The sequence below is a fragment of the Mobula hypostoma genome, chromosome 27 (assembly GCF_963921235.1).
Source record: "Mobula hypostoma chromosome 27, sMobHyp1.1, whole genome shotgun sequence".
NCBI classification, from domain to species: domain Eukaryota; kingdom Metazoa; phylum Chordata; class Chondrichthyes; order Myliobatiformes; family Myliobatidae; genus Mobula; species Mobula hypostoma.
In genome coordinates this window covers 21,821,091-21,839,783 of record NC_086123.1, presented here as the reverse complement: position 1 = coordinate 21,839,783, position 18,693 = coordinate 21,821,091, and the positions used below count along the sequence as shown (strand labels likewise).

The window sequence follows — 18,693 nt, the reverse complement described above, 5'->3', positions numbered from 1 at the left end:
CAGTGAGGAGGAAGCTACCCCAAGTTATAGATGATTGATGGAGAAGTGGCAAATGGTATTTAGACCAGAGGTGTGAGGTTAAACGTTTGGGAAGGCACAACAAAGCAACGGGAAAACACAATAAACTGAGGGGTACAAGGGGAGAACAGAGGAAATGTATGTGTGCAGATCCTTAGAGGTCACAAAATGGGTTAGAGTGGTGTTTTCATTTTTTTTAAAAAAGCACATGGGACATTTTCCTTGCTGAACCAAGGGATAAAACTTAAGTGTATGATGAGGTTATACATATAACACCAGCTCTACCATAGCTTGCTTATTGTGTGTGTGGTTCTGATTATTGTATTACTGTATAGGAAAGATGCAATTGTTTTAGATGGTGCAGACGTTTATGGGGATGTTGCCAAAACTGGGAATTTTTAGCTTATTTGTGTGATTTGAACTTCCTCTGGAAATTCCTCTGGAGCAATAAAGAATGATTGGATATGTTTTTCTTCTAGAACAGAATGTGAAATGAGACTTAATTGAGGTCTATAATGAGAGGCCTAAATAGAGTATGTAGAAAAGATCTTATTTTTATACTTGGAGTGTTAAGGGTCTGGACTTTGCTTCCTAAAAGTCTGGTAGTGTCAGAAACCCTGATCCTATTTAAACAGTACCGCAGTAGTTGTTTGAACATCTGACCTGTATGGCTACTAATCAAATGTCAGAGACATGGGACTAAGAATAACTTCTTTTTGACTGACTTGGGTATAATGAGCCAGTAGTTGTTTCCTTTGCTGTTTATTTTCTATATTAAAAATACCAGAAATTAAGACATATTAGATCTTCATATCTTTGTGCTGCATACTTGATTGGCATTAGTTCTATATCCATTGATGTAGCTGAAAAAGTTAACCAAGTAGGAAGCAATGGGCGCTTTTACAGTTAGCCTTGTAATACGTATTAAGTGCTGTCTCTTAGCCAGTCCTTTCTCTCCAATTACCAGTCTCCCTGGACATGCTGAAACATCACCTTCACCCAATGCATGTTATTTCTTTCATCTGATTTGTATTCCACCAACAGTTTGGACCGACCTTGTCAAAGCTTGGTATGATGGATCTTGCTCTCAACTACCTTTTCTGCACTACAGTGTTCCATTGTCTCTGCTCTTGCTGAAATCTACACTCACACTGTTTGTTCTCTTTGCACTTATTATTTCTTACTACCAATATCCACATAAAATTCCATTGGTTTACTGCCCACGTCATTGCTGATTTCTGTTACTATCCATCCAACCTACTTTATGTTCATAGCTGTAGTTTACAAATGCCTTTCCCACCAATATTGCTGCTGCTACTACTGAAATTCCTCCCATCTTGCTATATTCCTTGAATTAGAAAAGTACATCTCTTATTTCACTGCTGTTGCAATTCCCATGATCTTCATTTGTGAAGTTCATAAGAATGTTTGCGTATAAAGGTACCATTAACTGTATTAATTGCACTGCAACTTAACATATCAAATTGCCCAGAAATTTGGAGCAAGAGATTCCAACCAAACTTCCAAGATGTAAATTAACTTTGTACTGGCTAATGCACTATAAATTAGGTCTCCCTTTCGCTACTTTTGTCATCTATGTTGCACGAGGGACTGGTAAAAGACGTTGGTAACAACATCACAAAAGTAGCCTTAATCTTAAAAAGGAATTGTAAAAATGAAAAAAGGCCATTGCAACTGACACAGAATGTAATAACTGTGGACATCAGTGTCCTAAATTGCCAGACTTGGACTTTTTTGGGAGTTTAGCTTAAAACTTTTGAAGTGGCTAAATTTTATCATCATATAATCTCTAGTTCACTGACATCCATTCTCTTAATGAAGTAAATTTTAAAAAATCTATCTGAAGCAAATAAAACAAAACTAATTGTGGCCTAAGAACAGAACTGAGTCACAACTCGTTCCTGTTGATACTTCCTCTTTCTATTGCTAAGGGGAAGAATAAATTGTCAATGTATGCTCACCAATTTATGGTGTAATTAATTGTAAGATAGTTATAGTGTAAAGCTTTAAAGTGTGTAGTTTGTGAAGAGAATTTCTGAAGTTTGGTCTACTGCCTATTAATGGTAAATGTATTCCACCAATTTGCCTTCAGTCTGGAATAATGCACTTCTCAAAGGTTTGAAAGGGGAAATGTTACTGTGGTGGCAGTTTGGGTTTTGTTTTGCATTTAGATTTGATTTCTTTTAATAACATTCTGATTTGACCTCAGAATCCATCCTCCCAAGTTCTCTGGAACTCAGCCTACCCTGGATATACAGTATAAACAGTCTTGCAGTAAAAGCTTGTTACTAATGCTGCTGAGGAGTGGTCAGAATGTATGAATTTCAACATGATACGAATGTTCAAACTGTGTGTGGGGGTTGGGAAATTAAGCAGTACCTTTTAAATCGTATCTCTTAGGTTTCACTTGATATCATGCCTTAGTTATTTCCTTTTTGTTCTCCTTAAATCCATTATGCTGTCTCACATCTATGTTAAACAATAATTATAGTTTGCTTCAGCAGGCAATGGGCATGCAGTTAAATTACTATTGTACTGTTGCCATTATCTAAAATTAATAGACATTTCAGTGATAAATGGAATCAGAAGTACTGTCCTTCTTCCCTTTAGGTTTTGCTAACCATGACTGCTTGGAATCATTTGATGAAGTAATAGTTCCAATATTATTCCCAGCTGCATTGCATTAAATGGGAAGATTTAGACTCCAGAATAGATGTCTTAATGGTTTTGGAAGTTCAGTCATTTGATTTCTGCAAAAGTGACTTCTCATTTTCATTTGTTTTCATGGATTCTGTGAAGTTTCCCATTCACTGTTAAATGCACTTACAATTGTAGTACTAAAATCTCTTTGTTCAACGTTCACAAAATTGGAAATTAGCTGAAGTAAAAAAAAAGGAAACTTTGCTGTACGGACATAAGAAACCATAGGAACAGACAAAATAAACAGGTAATATTTCCAGTGAGTAACCTTTCATCAGAACAAGGCGTAGCAATCAAAACTGTCTGTCTGCTTTCCTCTTGCTCCACATGTTGAGGCAAAACCTGCAAAAGTAATGGGTGGGGTAGCGGGGAATAATTTAAAACATAATTCATGGATGGATTATGCCTCTGCCTGGTTCAGAATCAAAATTGGACTCACTTTAAGGCTTGAGCAATAACTTAAAGATATTTGCTGGATTCCATAATGGTTTCTATATGTGACTTGCAGGCAGATTTGAATTTAAGCCAGTCCCTCTTTTGGGTGTATATTTTGTTTTCCTTTCTCTTATTAGTTGAGGCCAGTATTATCCAGCAGTTTAAGGCGGCTAAGAGAATGGGTAAGAAACAAGGTGTGTGTACATATAGTTGATGGCTGATTTCTTTGAAGTTTAATTGATTCATTTTCTGGACTGGTTTATGTTGTTATTATTAGGCTAACAGTATACATGTATGTGCATTTTGGATTCAAAGTCTATTCCCTCTATTCTGAGACAGAATGTAATATCTACCTTGGATTTGGCATAGTGACATTTGTTTTTTAATTTTGAAGTGTATGATAAGCACTTACGCTATGCAAACATCTTTGTTCTTCAGCATTGGTTCATGAGTGCTTAAGGTTAATCGGAGCCATTAAAATGAAAATAATGGGTTTGAGAATAAAACGAAAATTATACAAGTTGTACTGTAGTTATTGGTGTGCTACATTTTCACTGTGGGTACAGATATTTGGGGAACATATAAATTGTGAGGGCTCTCTGCTACTGTCGCTCTGACTCTGCTATGACATTAGACTCTTCGTAGGTCCATTAGTGGAGTGACAGCTTGTAGTTGCTACCATCTGTGCTGGAAATCTGCCTTGTTTCGTAATCTATGCTGGAAATCTGCCATTCATCCAGCAAAAAGGAATGATTCCAAGGGGAACAGAATGATTTCCAGGAAACTCACACTTTTTTTCTTTAATTGTTAATCTATTTAATTGCTCTAACTGTCTTAATTTTAAAAAGCACTCTGATTTGGATTATTTTTATTTGTGCGAGACATTGACAATCTTTAGATGGCTGGCAATACCCCATGTGTGTAGGCTGTTGCAGCAGTTGAAGAGACTTATTTTCATCAAAAGCTAAAACAAAGTTGCTGGGGTAACTCGTCAGGTCAGCAGTTTGGTTTGTGCTGCAGTTTTCAGCATTTACAGTTTCTTGTGTTTCCATTTTCATCTGAGACCTTGCTACTCCATATCATCTCCCTAATGTGTTACCTTCAGGGAATGAGTTGTTGTCCAAAAGATGAAGCAGGAGACCTTGATAATTGCAATGAATTAATATGATTGACATATTTCATCTGTGTAATGTTGGCTTTACTTTGGCCTTCTTGGTAGCTGGGTAGTTAAATTTGCCTGTTAGCTGGTGTATGCGTCGACTGCTCCAACTATTGTGGTGTTTTTGTTTTTCTTTGAAACGGTGCTGTGTTTCAAATGCAAATAAAGCTGAAATCCATTTGTAAGATCTGAACTGTTACAGTGTGTGTGATGGTAAAATACTTCAGGAAAACAAACAGCCTGGTGTTACAGTATTGGTTTACTATTCCCACACAGGGGTTCTGAATCTTTTCTGTCATGGACGAATATCGTTAAGCAAGGGTTCCGCGGATCACAGGTTAGGAACCCCTGTTGTCACATGTTCCATAATACAGTGAAAAGCTTGTCTCCTTGTACAGATCACTGTGCATTGAACTGGAATAAGGTAAAACAAAAACAATGTAAAATAAAGTGTAAAAGCGTCCAAAGTGTGATGCAGGTAAACAATGAAGTGCAAGATTATTACGAGGTCGACTGGGGCCAAGAGTCCATCTTATACAAGAGGTCCGTTCAAGAGTTTGACAACAGTGGCTATGAGGCTGTCTGTGCACTTGCTGGTTTGTGCTTTCAGGCTTTTCTATCTTCTGCACATTGGGAGTGGGGAAAAGAGGGAATGCCTGGAGAGGTCGGAGTCTCTAGTTATGCTGGCTGCTCTACTGAGGCACAAGAAGCATAGGCGGGTTGGTTCCTATGATGTGCTAAGCTGTGTCCACAACTCTGTGGTTTCTGGCGGGTCAAGTGCAGAACAGTTTCCATACCGAGCTGTTCATGTATCCAGATAGAAAATGATTTCAATGGTGCATGGATAAAAATTGGTAGGGTTGATGGGGACATGCCAAATTATTTAGCCTCTTGAGGAAGTAAAGCTGTTGTTGAGTTTTTTTTGGCAATGACGTCCAAATATTTAGATCAGGACAGGCTGTTGGTAATGTTCAAACTTAGGAACTTGAAGTGCTCAACCCCCTCAATCTGAACTCTGTAGGCATAGCCCGCCTTTCTGAAGTGGATGACCAGCACTTTCTTTAATATCGAGGGAAAGGTTGTGTCTTGACCCCTTGTCACTAATATATCTGTGTGTGTGTGTGTGTGTGTCTCTTTCTCTCTCTCCCCCCCCCCCCCCGACTCATTGTTATTTGAAATGCGGTCTGCTACAGTGGAAAAATCTGTAAATGAGCAGAGAATATGGCCACACAGTCATGGGTGGACACATCTCTATTAAATTTCATTTGCCAAATTCTGAAGTACTGAACTCTTGGCAAGGCAGGGGAGTGAAAATAAAAATAAAATCTAAATGTTAGTATTTTATTCGGAAACTGGGTTCCGAGGAATTTAGAATTATACACTTAATTCCTTAACTGATTTAACTGCCTAGATACCAAAAAGGCCAAGGTAAAGCAAGCATTACACAGATTAAAATATGTCAATCGTATTAATTCTTGGCAACTATCAAGGTCTCCTGCTTCATCTTATGGAAAACAATTGGGTAAGGATATTTCTATCCAGGACTACTACAGCTGAAATCCAGTCACAGCCATGGGTACTTCAGTAAGCAACAATGTTTTAAGACATTTAAAAAATATATATCGATACTCAAGCTCAATGGATCATAGAAACATAGAAAATAGGTGCAGGAGTAGGCCATTCAGCCCTTCGAGCCTGCACCGCCATTTATTATGATCATGGCTGATCCTCCAACTCAGAACCCCGCCCCAGCCTTCCCTTCATACCCCCTGACCCCCGTAGCCACAAGGGCCATATCTAACTCCCTCTTAAATATAGCCAATGAACTGGCCTCAACTGTTACCTGTGGCAGAGAATTCCACAGATTCACCACTCTCTGTGTGAAGAAGTTTTTCCTAATCTCGGTCCTAAAAGGCTTCCCCTCTATCCTCAAACTGTGGCCCCTCGTTCTGGACTTCCCCAACATCGGGAACAATCTTCCTGCATCTAGCCTGTCCAATCCCTTTAGGATCTTATACGTTTCAATCAGATCCCCCCTCAATCTTCTAAATTCCAATGAGTACAAGCCCAGTTCATCCAGTCTTTCTTCATATGAAAGTCCTGCCATCCCAGGAATCAATCTGGTGAACCTTCTTTGTACTCCCTCTATGGCAAGGATGTCTTTCCTCAGATTAGGGGACCAAAACTGCACACAATACTCCAGGTGTGGTCTCACCAAGGCCTTGTACAACTGCAATAGTACCTCCCTGCTCCTGTACTTGACAGCAGACGCAGGATTGTGAGTGCAGTTTCTCTTTAATACAAAGGAAGAGTGGAAGGCATGCTGGGCTGCAAGTAAGATTGGAACGCAGAGGCTTTATACCCCCTGCTCCTGACTATTCTTCCGGCAAATGGACAGTCTTTGGAAAGTAAAATTAAAGACCTTCAAGAGCAAGATTGCTGTACCACAGAGACATCAGTGCCTGCTGTGTACTTTGCTTCACAGAAACTTGACTATCCCTGCCATTACAGATGTAGTGCTGCAGCCTGATGGATTCCCATCCTCCACAAAGACAGGACAGCTCAGTCTTTTAAAGGCACAGGAGGTGGAGTGTCCTTTATAATTAACTCATTGTGATGCACAGATGTGGCGATTCTGTCTCAGTCCTGCTCACACAAACTGGATCATCTAGAGATCAAATGTTGTACTTTTTATCTGCTGAGGGAGTTTTCCGCTGTCATTCTGGTAGTGGTGTGCATTCTGTCTCAGGCCAGTGTCACGCAGGCACTGGAGGACCTAAGCTCTGTAATCAGCAGGCACGAAACAGTGCACTCTGATGCTTTCCTTATCATTGTGCAGGATTTCAACCAGGCCAGCTTGAATTCGTCTCTGAACAACTACCACCAACATATTACCTGTGGAACCACAGGAGCCAACGCACTTGATCACTGTTACACCACCATCAAGAATGCTTACTGTGCCATACCGCACTCACACTTTGGAAAGTCCAATCACCTGGCTGTACTTCTACTCTCAGCATATAGGCAGACACTAAAGACTGCAGCCCCATTGGTGAGGATCAAGAAGGGAGGTGGAGGAGCGCTTACAAGACTGCTTTGAGTCAGTAGACTGGACAATATTCAGGGATTCATCTTCGAGTCTTAATGAATACGCTGACTTCATCAAAACCCATGTGGATGAGTGTGTGCCTTTGAGGTCATACTGGACATATTCAAATCAAAAGCTGTGGATGAACTAGGAGATTCATAGTCTGCTAAGGGCCAAGACCGGTGATCCAGATCTATACAAGAAGTTCAGTTATAACCATAAAAATAGAAGGCTACTTTTAGAGCAAAAACAATTCTGATTGAAGTTAGAGATGGAATTGGATGCACATCAGCTCTGGCAGGAATTGCAGGCCATTACTTCCTACAAAGTGAAACCTAATATTATGAATGGCGTGATGCCTCACTTCCTGATGAGCTCAATGCCTTTTATACATGCTTTGATAGGGAGAATAAAACTGCAGTTGTGTGAATCCTTGCAGCATCTGGTGACCCTGTGATCACTGTCTCAAAAGCCGACATCAGAGTGTCTTTCAAAAGGGTGAACCCTTGCAGGGCATCACACCCTGATGTTGTAACTGGTAGAGCTTTGAAAGCCTGTGCCAACCAACTGGCAGGAATATTCAAGGACACCTTTTGTCTCTCACTGCAGCAGTTAGGATGCCACCTGCTTCAAGAGGCTGACGATCATATCCGTGGCCAAGAAGAACTGGGTGAGCTACCTCAGTAGCTGTCACCAAATGACACTCACATCTACTGTGATAGAGTGATTTGAGAGGTTGGTCAAGGCTAGAATCAACTCCTACCTAAGCAAGGGCATGGACCCACTGCAGTTTATCTATTGCTACAATAGGTCTGTAGCGAATGCGATCTCTCTTCTTCTCCACTTGGCCTTGTATCACCTAGACAATAGTAATACCTATGTCAGGCTGTTTATTGACTACAGTTTAGCATTCAACACAATCATGCTCTCAGTTCTAATAAAAAAAAGCTCCAAAACCTGGGCCTCTATTTCACCCCTCTGCAACTGGATCCTTGACTTCCTCACCGGGAGACCACAGTCAATGCAAGTAGTAAATAAAATCTCCATCTCATTGATAGTCAACACTGGCTCACCTCAAGAATGTATGCTTGGCCCACTGCTTTACTTTCTACACCCACGACTGTGTGGCTAGGCACAGATCAAACAGCATCTATAAATTTGCAAATGACACAACAATTGTTGGCGGAATTTCAGATGGTGATGAGGTGGTGTACAGGAACAAGATAGATCAACTGGTTGAATGGTACTGCAGCAACAACCTTGCATTCAACATCGGTAACTCCAAGGAATTGATTGTGGACTTCAGGAAGGATAAGGCGAGGGAACACACACCAGTCATCATGGAGGAATCAGAAGTGGAAAGAGTGAATAGTTTCAAGTTCTTGGGTGTGAACGTCTCTGAGGATCTAACCTGGGCCCAGCATATTGATGCAATTACAAAGAAAGCATGACAACAGCTACATTTCATTAGGAGTTTGCAGAAAGTTGTGTCACCAAAGACACTGTCAACATTTTACAGATGTGCCATGGAGAGCATTCTGAATGGTTGCTACTGTCTGGTACGGAGCGGGCACTACACAGGATCAGAAAAGGCTGCAGAAAACTGTGAACTCCGTCAGCTCTGTCATGGGCACTAGCCTCCCCAGCATCCAGGACATCTTCAAAAGGAGATGCCTCAAAAAGGCGGCATCTATCATTAAGCAACCCGCCCCCCCAGTCACCCAAGGCATGCCCTCCTTCTCATTGCTACCATCAAGGAGGTGGTACAGGAGCACAATGTTTCAGAAATAGCTTCTTCCCCTCTGCCATCATATTTCTGATTTTATTTGCCCTTTTTGCACTAAATTTATTTTTATACGCAATTTATAGTTTTATTTTTATATGCAATTTATAGCTTTTATTACTATGTACTGCAACGTACTGCTGTCTCAAAACAACAAGTTTCACCACATATACCTGTGATATTAAACCTGATTCGGATTTTGGATTGGAGACTTTCTTCTCCAAAGAACATTTGTGCACCAGATGGGTTTTTACAACAAACTGTTTACATAATTATCATTTCTAAGACTTGCTTTTTTTTTAAATGATAAAACCAATGAACTGGTGTGGAACATTTTTCTTGTTTCCCAGAGGTGAATTGTACGTGTTTTGGCGGAGGCTTAAAATAAGTATTGCAACAATTTTAGGCTGTATTAATGAAAAATGCATGTTTCTGTTCATTCTATTACATGCTCAATTTCTGTTTCATTACTTAGTATGTTAAATTAAACAGTACAGCCTTTGCGCAAAAAAAGGACTTCAAGTAACTGTTCACTTAAACTTGCAAATGTTTGACTTCTTGCTTTTGAAGTTGAGACTTTGGAAACTTAATTTTATAATTTTTTTTTATTTCTCCCATCTCTGCCATTCGAGGTCATTAACATTTTCTTCTGCAGGCCACCATTTCTTGGATTTTATTGGTAAAGTTCTAGCAAGACACAACAAGAAACACTCTGCAGTGATTAATACTGTTGTTTCTGATATCAAGTTGCAAATACCTTCTAGTTTTCCCAGTTGAGAGTACTATGTCATCATCATCTATTCTTTATTTCAGCCAAAATTTGACCCAGAGTTACATTTTCAACCTATATAATGTTTCATTGTTACTGTTCCATCCCCACTTGCAAGGAAAACCTTCATCCGTGGCATTCGCTCTTCTTTTCATAACAGCAAGTGTGGTTATCTCCTAGAAATAGTTATCATTTTTGGATGGATTATGCCTAATTCCTTATTAACTCGTGCACTTTAGAATCAGAGTTCAGTTTAATGACAGTAAAAACACTGGAGGCATTCAGTGGATCATTCAACATCTATGGAGGCAGCGGGATAGTCAGTGTTCTGGCCAGACGCTCTGCGTCATATGTCAGCCTGAGTTCAGATGCTGTTGAGTTCCTCCATCGGGTTTGTTTTTTTAAAATCAAAGTTTCAAGTTTCACGGTACATTTATTATCAAAGAATGTCTAAGTCATACAACCTTGAGATTTGTTTGCTTACAGGTAGCCATAAAGCAAGAAACCAGAGAGCCCATTTATATATATTTTAAAAAAAACACCTGATGCGCAAGAGAAAAGGGGGGGAAAGAAACAACAAATCATGCAAACAATAGAAGCAAGCAACAACATTCTGAACCAAATCGAGTCCTTAGATCCAAACTCCAAAGCAGTCTGGAGTAGGCCCAAAGCCTCGGTACCAATTCATCATATTGGCGGGCATGGAGCACAGTAGCCCGGGCAGACTTCATAGCCTCTGCACGTGGAGAGAGGAGTGAACATCACGGAGAGTGAGTGAAATTGACTCTCACCTCCGATCCCAACACCCTGTCTTTACAGTCTATCTGGGCCGGTGTTTAAATTGTCTGAACAGCTTATTGTACCTCGCTTTGGGATCTGGGCACTGCTACAACAAAGGCTCCAGGCCTGGACCACGCTGCCCAGCGACTTGCTCCAGGTCCAGATTTCGCCGCCCAGCCTGAAGCTGCTCTAAAGCTCTTCAATTCAGCTCCAGATCCCGCATCTGCAGCCTTGTCTTTGGTCTTAATGAAGTTTATTTACTTTAATCAGTTCCAAACCTGACTTCTGAAGGCACGTGATGCATTGGGGGGGTGGGGGAATGAACATTTTGGATTTTGGGGGGAAAAATGAGCTACAGTATATCATCCAATCCATTTATCTGCAGTTACTAGACCAAATGACCATACATGCATTCTTTCTGGTTGGAAGGTGATGAGTCAGACGAGTAAAATGATTCCTAGCATCGTTGCCAGGCATTTGAATCTCTTGATCTTTATGACAGTGAGCAGCCCTTACCATTTGGCAATCCAACTTTACTGATGGTGCAACTGGACTCCAGACTGTTGGAGTATGGGGAGGGAAATTATTAGGAGGGGTGTTGTGATTAGGAGCAACAGTTATGGCGTTAAGTGCTGAACACTTTGAGTGTTTGTGTATAAACAGCAAGATGGGGGTATTTGCAATGAATGGTTAGGTAAAGACACAACCTGCCATAACTTCTAAAGGTTGTTTGAATGACTGTCCACTTTTTGTTTCCTTTCAGTTGATTGATGTGAAAACCACAGTGATTTTTCTTAACTGTCTTTAAGTGGCTGGATATTAAACCATGCTGCACTCCCCCTCAGAAGAACACCACACTGACACAGACTCTGTATGAGTGTATTGTATTTTTATGTGTTACGGTAATTTATCATGTGGGTTGAGGCTTGGTAGAAGCAAATAAGTATGGCCATATATTCACACTTTGTCCTCACTAGTTTAGTTGAGAGGGGGTGAGTCAGGGAATGACTATTTTTGTTGACTCCTTATTTATAAGCTTCACTTATTTCACTAATTCTGCTAATTTCACTAATAAAGCTATACAGTACTAGATCATTTGTCTTTGCTGGTGTTGTAATAAAGAATTGAATGCAGTTTTTTCAACTTGGAAGCATGTTCTATAGCGTTAATCCCCTAACTCAGTCCCTCAGTGGTTTTGGTTTGTTTTTCAAGTAATCACTATAAACACGGTTTTAAAAAAAACTTCTCCAGGGATTTCCACACCAGTGGGCTGTGAAACAAAGGAAGTTGTGTTGCCAGTGCCCTTGAGGTCCAGTCACATTACAGCCCTATGTGTTGCTGTTGAGAGGGGACAGTATCAACATAAGGGTCGACTCATGGTGGTAAAATTGTAAAGTTATTACAAACATTTAAAAATTAGGGCAACTTGTGTTTTAATTATTTACAGAAAATATCTGCATCTTGCTGAATGCATGGGTAAAATAATGCATCCTTTGCGTTGATTTTTAATTGGCTATGCAAAGCTGTCTAATTTTCAGTCATGATCTGAACCCTTTGAATGTTAAACCCAGAAGGTTGCTTTCATTCATAAGATGTTTCCTGTTTGTATTATTTAAATAGAAAAGTGAGATTGAGAATTTCACTATGGTCCAATCCAGTGCTGTTTTGCCAGAAATATTCTGAGGCCTATTTTTGGAACAAAGTCAGATATTAAATAATGTACCATATTTAATAGTCACTTCCTCATCAATACAAGGGATGCCATACGAGGAAGTGACTGCTTGTTAAGAGTTGTTCCTTATTGTTCATCTTGTTAAAAATATAAGTAACTTGACTGGCATGTAGAATTTGTGTAGGTAACTAATTAAGATTTTTGCCTTAATTAGCTACTTCTACTAGGTGCAAAAGGGTAGAAAATTTAGTTTGCATTGTAAAGTTGTAACTTACTGCCTCTCTATCAACTTTGAAATGATTGACCTACCTTGGGAGTCACAGTAGTGAGGCTAGTGAAGTCACTGCATTACAGTGACCTGGGTTCGGTCCTGATCTTTAGTGCTTTCTGCGTGGTCTTTGTGTTCTGTCTGTGACTGCATGGGTTTCCTTGGGTGTCCCAATTTCTTGCCACATCCCAATGAAGTGTGGTTTGCTAGATTGATTGGCCATTTTAAATTACCCCTAATGAGGAGGTGAGTGGTATAATCAGGGATAAATAGAGGAGAATGTGGGATTAATTTATTAAGTATATCAATGGTTGGCATAGACTGTGAATTTAAGAGTCTATTTCCTCACTATGAACCTTTGAATTAATCCAGTGTCTAATTCAGCCTTGCATATTGAGAGATCCCAATTTAACCTGCTTTGTTAGGTAGTGTCAGTGGAGACACTACTAATTGACCATTGGAGTTACTTTTGAAATGTTCTTCAGTGTGCTAACGAAACTGATTTCAAGGAATTTGAGCTACTCTGAATATTCTGGTCCTGGGTCTCTTTTTGATGCTACCCCAAGCAAATGAAGATGGTATCTGACCTCAATCAAGTTTTTAATTAAAAGATTTACAATTCTAATTTCAACAAGCTAAGATTACTTTTCAATCTTGCTTTCAGTTTATTGCAGATTAGGAATGAGATGGTTGCCTCTTGCCAGTCCAAACTAAAGTATTTTCTTAATATCTTTGGTACTTGATCAGTAATTTTTACTTTTAGAGTTTAAATGTTTTGTTTTCAATTTAAGAACTTCTGAAAATCTAGAAATATGATTGGTAAATGGAATAGATTGTATGCTCCAAGTGTTTTTAAAAAAAACAAGCTTGTTGTGGCATTCTGATATCTTTAGAATTCGTTTTCAGACTCCTTGGGGACCAGTGCTCAGCAGTGAACTATATAGCAAACCAAAGCAGCAGTTGCTGTCAGCCTGCAGCAACTGCCCGCACTCACTGAGCTGTATTGGTGACGTCACTCACCCCTGCCCTTACAGGCAGCTTTTGCGTATCACTTCATTGGCTCCACGTTGAAACAGGCAGCAATGAGATCGCGTAATAATTGCAGTGTTATGGGAGTAACAGTTCAGGGCTGAATCCTCAACTTGGTTGTGAGCACAGCAGCAAGCGAAGGCAGGGACTACTGCTACATTCCTGACACAGCTGTACTGTGGTAAACATAGAAAATAGGTGCAGGAGTGGGCCTTTCGGCCCTTCGAGCCTGCACTGCCATTCATTACGATCATGGCTGATCATCCAACTCAGAACCCTATACCTGCCTTCTCTCCATACCCCCGATCCCTTTAGTCACAAGGGCCTTATCTAACTCCCTCTTAAATATAGCCAGTGAACTGGCCTCAACTGTTTCCTGTGGCAAAGAATTCCACAGGTTCACCACTCTCTGTGTGAAGAAGTTTTTCCCTCATTTCGGTCCTAAAAGGCAAGAAGTGGTAGTGCACTTCTTGACTCCATTAGTATGCTTGAACTTGGGAATGCGCCTCAATACTAAGCAAAGTATTTTCCATTTATTAATGATGAAATTTTTCCAGCAATCTTGCTGCAAGGACAACTCCCACTTAGCTAAATCAATAAAATTGGCGGCAACATTGAGTTATCTGGCTTTCAGTAAACGAAGGACTACCATTTGCCAACCCTCAACATTTTTCAGCACAGCTTGCTAATGTCCATTGCTGCTTATGACTAAAATCATTGAATTAAACCAATTCTGCAAGTCAGTTTCTGTAAAATATCATTATCTGGGTGGTGGGTATTCCCATTCATTCCCAAATGTGCAGTTGTGCTAACTTGTGGATGTCAAAGAAGGTCAATTAATCCAGTGCCAGGATTACCTTAAAAATGAAGGTGCATTTACATCGATGCAGTTTTGTTTTGTGATGAGACCAGGATACTGTTCATCTGAGAATTTTCCTGCTAAGTCAGGGAGTTGTTTTTCTAGTCCTGTGATAGCCATTCAACCAGAACATTAATACACCTCAGTGAAATAGCAATGGGTAGTAATTTGTGCTCTGCTTAAAGGTCAGCTTGTGGTTAAATAGTGTTTATAATGCTGCAAAGGAAATGGTTGCAACATACACAAAATGCCCGAGACCTCAGCAGGCCAGGCAGCATCTGTGGAAAAAAAATCGTCGATGTTTCAAGCCAAGACCCTTGGGCAGGACTGGAGGAAAAAAGGGTGAGGACTAGATTTAAAAGGTGGGGTGAGGGGAGAGAAAAACACAAGGTGTTAGGTTGAAACCAGGAGAGGGATGAAGTAAAGAGCTGGGAAGTTAGTTGGTAAAATCGATACAGGGCTGGAGAAGCGGTAATCTAATTGGAGAAGACAGAAGGCCATGGAAGAAAGAAAAGAGGGAGGTGGCCCAGAGGGAGGTGATAAGCAGGCAGGGAGATTAGGTGAGAGAGGGAAAAGAAGATGGGGAATGGTGAAGGGTTGGGGGGGAGCATTACCGGAAGTTTGAGAAACCAATGTTCATCCCCTCTCTGTAGTCTGACTTTGCTGCTACGGCTTCTTGTTTAACTATCACATCCTTGCTTTCAGCCAACAGTTAAGTGTGATTTAAAATTTGTTGTAAACACCTGTCCCTCAAATATAATTATCTTTTATAACACAAATGTGGTTTAAGATTCAGAAGGGGTAAGAAACACAAATAAACTCTGTTCAAGTTAAGGCTAAAAGCACCTGACGAGAAGTAATTTGCAACCTGTACATGATGTAATCATCTGACTATTGCCTAGTTCATCTGGACTATGACAGAATTTCCAAAATCATTGCTTATAATAGTATATGATAAATAGTACTTCCATTTTTCCCAAAAGGCATTAGTCTATGCAGTACTAGTAGTTTACATTCTCGGTTAATGGCCTATAGGGCATTTTCTGAAAAATCTTTAATAGAGTATTGGAGCAATGTTTTCTAATGTGGATGGAGATTAAGTAACTTAACTGTTGGTCCAATACAATGTGCATAATTTTTTTGGGGTGGGGTATAAAGGCAAATTTTCTCATATGGACAAAGATTTGGAAGTCAAGGAGGTAGATCTCACTGACTCGCACCTGAGTGAAATGTCATTGGGAGGTGGGGACAAATGACTTTGGTTAGATGAGAATTATAACCACTGCATAGAGTTCTGGGCATATTGTATGACAAGTATTAAGGCCTTCAGAAGGGATCAGTGAAGAGTAATACTGGATTACATTTGTGAAGGATTCTGATCTTTTCACTATCAAGGGAAAAAGCTTTGAGATTTAAAAGCCAAAGGTGCCATCAAAATACAAATTCTAATGTAATTCATGTGAAACAAACCTTTCTGGGGTTTGAATTAAAATCAAAAGAATGATGGAGGAAATGAAAAGTTATTACTTTAATAGGCGAATGAGGCTCATTCTTTTCAAACAATTGGTAAGCATTTTAAAAATGTATAGGAGTATATGGGTAAGTGTTGAGAAATGCATTTTTCTGTGTTGAACATTACGTGCATGCTATGTTGGTGCCAGAATATGTGATGACGCTTGTGGGTTGCTCCAGCACATCCTTGGGTGTGTTGATTGTTAACACAAATAACACAGTTCACTTATATGTTTTGATGTGCATATGATAAATAAATCTGATTTTCAGAGGAAGTGGTACATGATGTATTAAACTGTTGTCTCCTTGGCAATAAATTCAGTAATATTTCTGTGGACCTGGGGTATGGCCCAAGTCAATAGGTGAGGCAAAATGGTGCCAATAAATGCATGGACACATGGAGCTGAGCTGGTTTAGAATGACAAATATGTAAGAAATATCTTAAAATAATGGTGCAAATTCTGTGTGTGCATATGTGTTTAATATTTCCCTTCAAACCTTTAAATTATTTCTGTACCAAAGGAAGGTGAAGGTTGAATGTTAAAGTGGCTGTTCTTTATACAAACTATGAGAAAATGGGCTTCAGGTGCCTGTTTCAGAAACCATTCATGTATCTGTGGAGCTATGAAATTTATTTATTTTATTTAGCAACACAGCACAGGGTAGGTACTTCTGGCTTTTTGACCCACCCCACACCACCCCAGCAACTTCACAACTCTGATTAACCCTAACCTAATCACGGGACAATTAAACAATGACCAATTAACCTACCCGGTGTATTTTTGGACTGTGGGAGGAAACTAGAGCATCTGGGAAAACCCACACATTCTAAGGGTAGGGTGTACAGAGACTCCTTACAGAAGGGTGTTGGAATTGAACTCTTGAGTACTGGAACACCCTGAGTTGAATAGTGTCACGCTAACCACTGCACTAACATGGCACACAGAACCGTTCAGAAAATAGTTTCTGAAGCAGGCACGAAGCCCATTTTCTCATAATTTCTATAAATTCTGAGCTACTGTCTCAGTGTCTTCCAGCAATGCCATCAAAAGCTGGCCAGTCATAGGATCTTGGCTGTAAAATAGTTTTCATGTTTGCTGATGTAAAATCTTGTACTAAAGTGCTGCTTTTTAGATGTTCAATTCATTGAAGCTTGAGATATGGATAAGTGTTTTAATGTTTTTTGTTTTGAACCTACTTTCAAAATCAATAATTTACATTTCTTGGTAATTGTATGTGGTGCTGTCTTTTTATGCTCCAATGCTCGAGTCCATAATATTAATTTAGGTTTTCTTAGCAACGCATAAGTATTGAATTTTTAAAGTCTTTCATGGTACTTTTGGATGTACTTGGGCTATTTTTCCCTTCAACACTAAGCAAAATGTAAAAAAAATAGAAAATCAATTGTTTGAATGCTACACTTTATTTATTTCAATCTCCAATAACAGTAGTCTATATTTTGCATTCAATGGCAAAGCAACAATTATTTTCACTGATCAAAGTTTCCACTCTTAAGCATGATATTTAAATTGTTTCCAGGCAACCTGATATACCGCCTGAGGTACTTCGACAACGAGAATCCAAATGGCTGGATATGTTGAACAACTGGGATAAATGGATGGCCAAAAAACACAAGAAGGTAAGGCTGATCTTGTATAGTTTCTGTCTGAGAAAGCAAGGTAATCATTGAACTCAACATGCTTCAAAACCTTTGCTGCACTGTTTGTTTAGGTGACCCATGAGCAATTCATTTTTTTCCTTTACATGTTTTTGAACTTGGATGTACTTAGTCATAAATTGTAGTTTTCTGAACTTTGATACTTCCATTAATATCAGCTACCTACTGGTCTTGTGGTTTCCAGCTGACTGAAGTTGGGAATGGGGGATGGACATCACACAATTAATGACTCCATATCAAGTTAATGTAAATTAAGGGAAGGAATTGTAATCATTTATCTCCATGTATAATTAGGTTTAATTATAGTGAACTATAATATACCAGTTGTAGAATGACTGTATGGCTGATATGTGCTGAATCATCACAAACCCAAAGGCGCATAGTCTATTCGCATGGTGGATAAGATTTTGTAGGATGTCTGGCAATTGGATTCTCATGTCTTCGTAGACACATCAGTGGCTATTGGGGAAATGACTCCAGCACAACTCACTAATTATTACTTTTAATTTTGTTCCTGGTGTTTATATGTTGCCTTTCTCCTGGCTGTTGCTCCATTCAGTGCCTTGAAGCACATCAGGCAGCAACCTTACCATTTCTTTAGCAGTTGTCTGGTTTTATGAGGCAGAGTTGCTAGCTCAACGCTCAACCCAGCACAGATGGAAAGTGTGCAAGAAGCTGTTCGGATTCGAACCTGGGACCGTTCACTTTGAAGGTCTGGTGTAGATGCCACTACTCTACCAGCTGCCTTTCTTCTCCTGGTGAACGCTGCTTGATTTAGTATTTGAGTTTCAGACTTTGATTCATTTGCTCTGGCTAGGTGATTTTTGCAATTTTCCAGTCTAAAGGGCAACTTGTGTGCGTTTCAGAGTTGTACTTCAAATTGTTATCACTTTGTCTGTTGGAAGTACAATATGTGTCACCT

At 39.7% G+C, this 18,693-nt stretch overlaps 1 protein-coding gene across 1 annotated transcript in view; it reads left to right on the top strand.

The window, feature by feature from the left end:
* Positions 1-18,693, top strand: part of tbc1d10ab (TBC1 domain family, member 10Ab) — a 74,967-nt gene that overhangs the window by 16,015 nt on the left and 40,259 nt on the right. Inside the window, exon 2 of the mRNA XM_063034244.1 lies at positions 17,633-17,732. Coding sequence (XP_062890314.1) covers positions 17,633-17,732 — 100 coding nt within the window. The remainder of the gene's footprint in view (positions 1-17,632; positions 17,733-18,693) is intronic.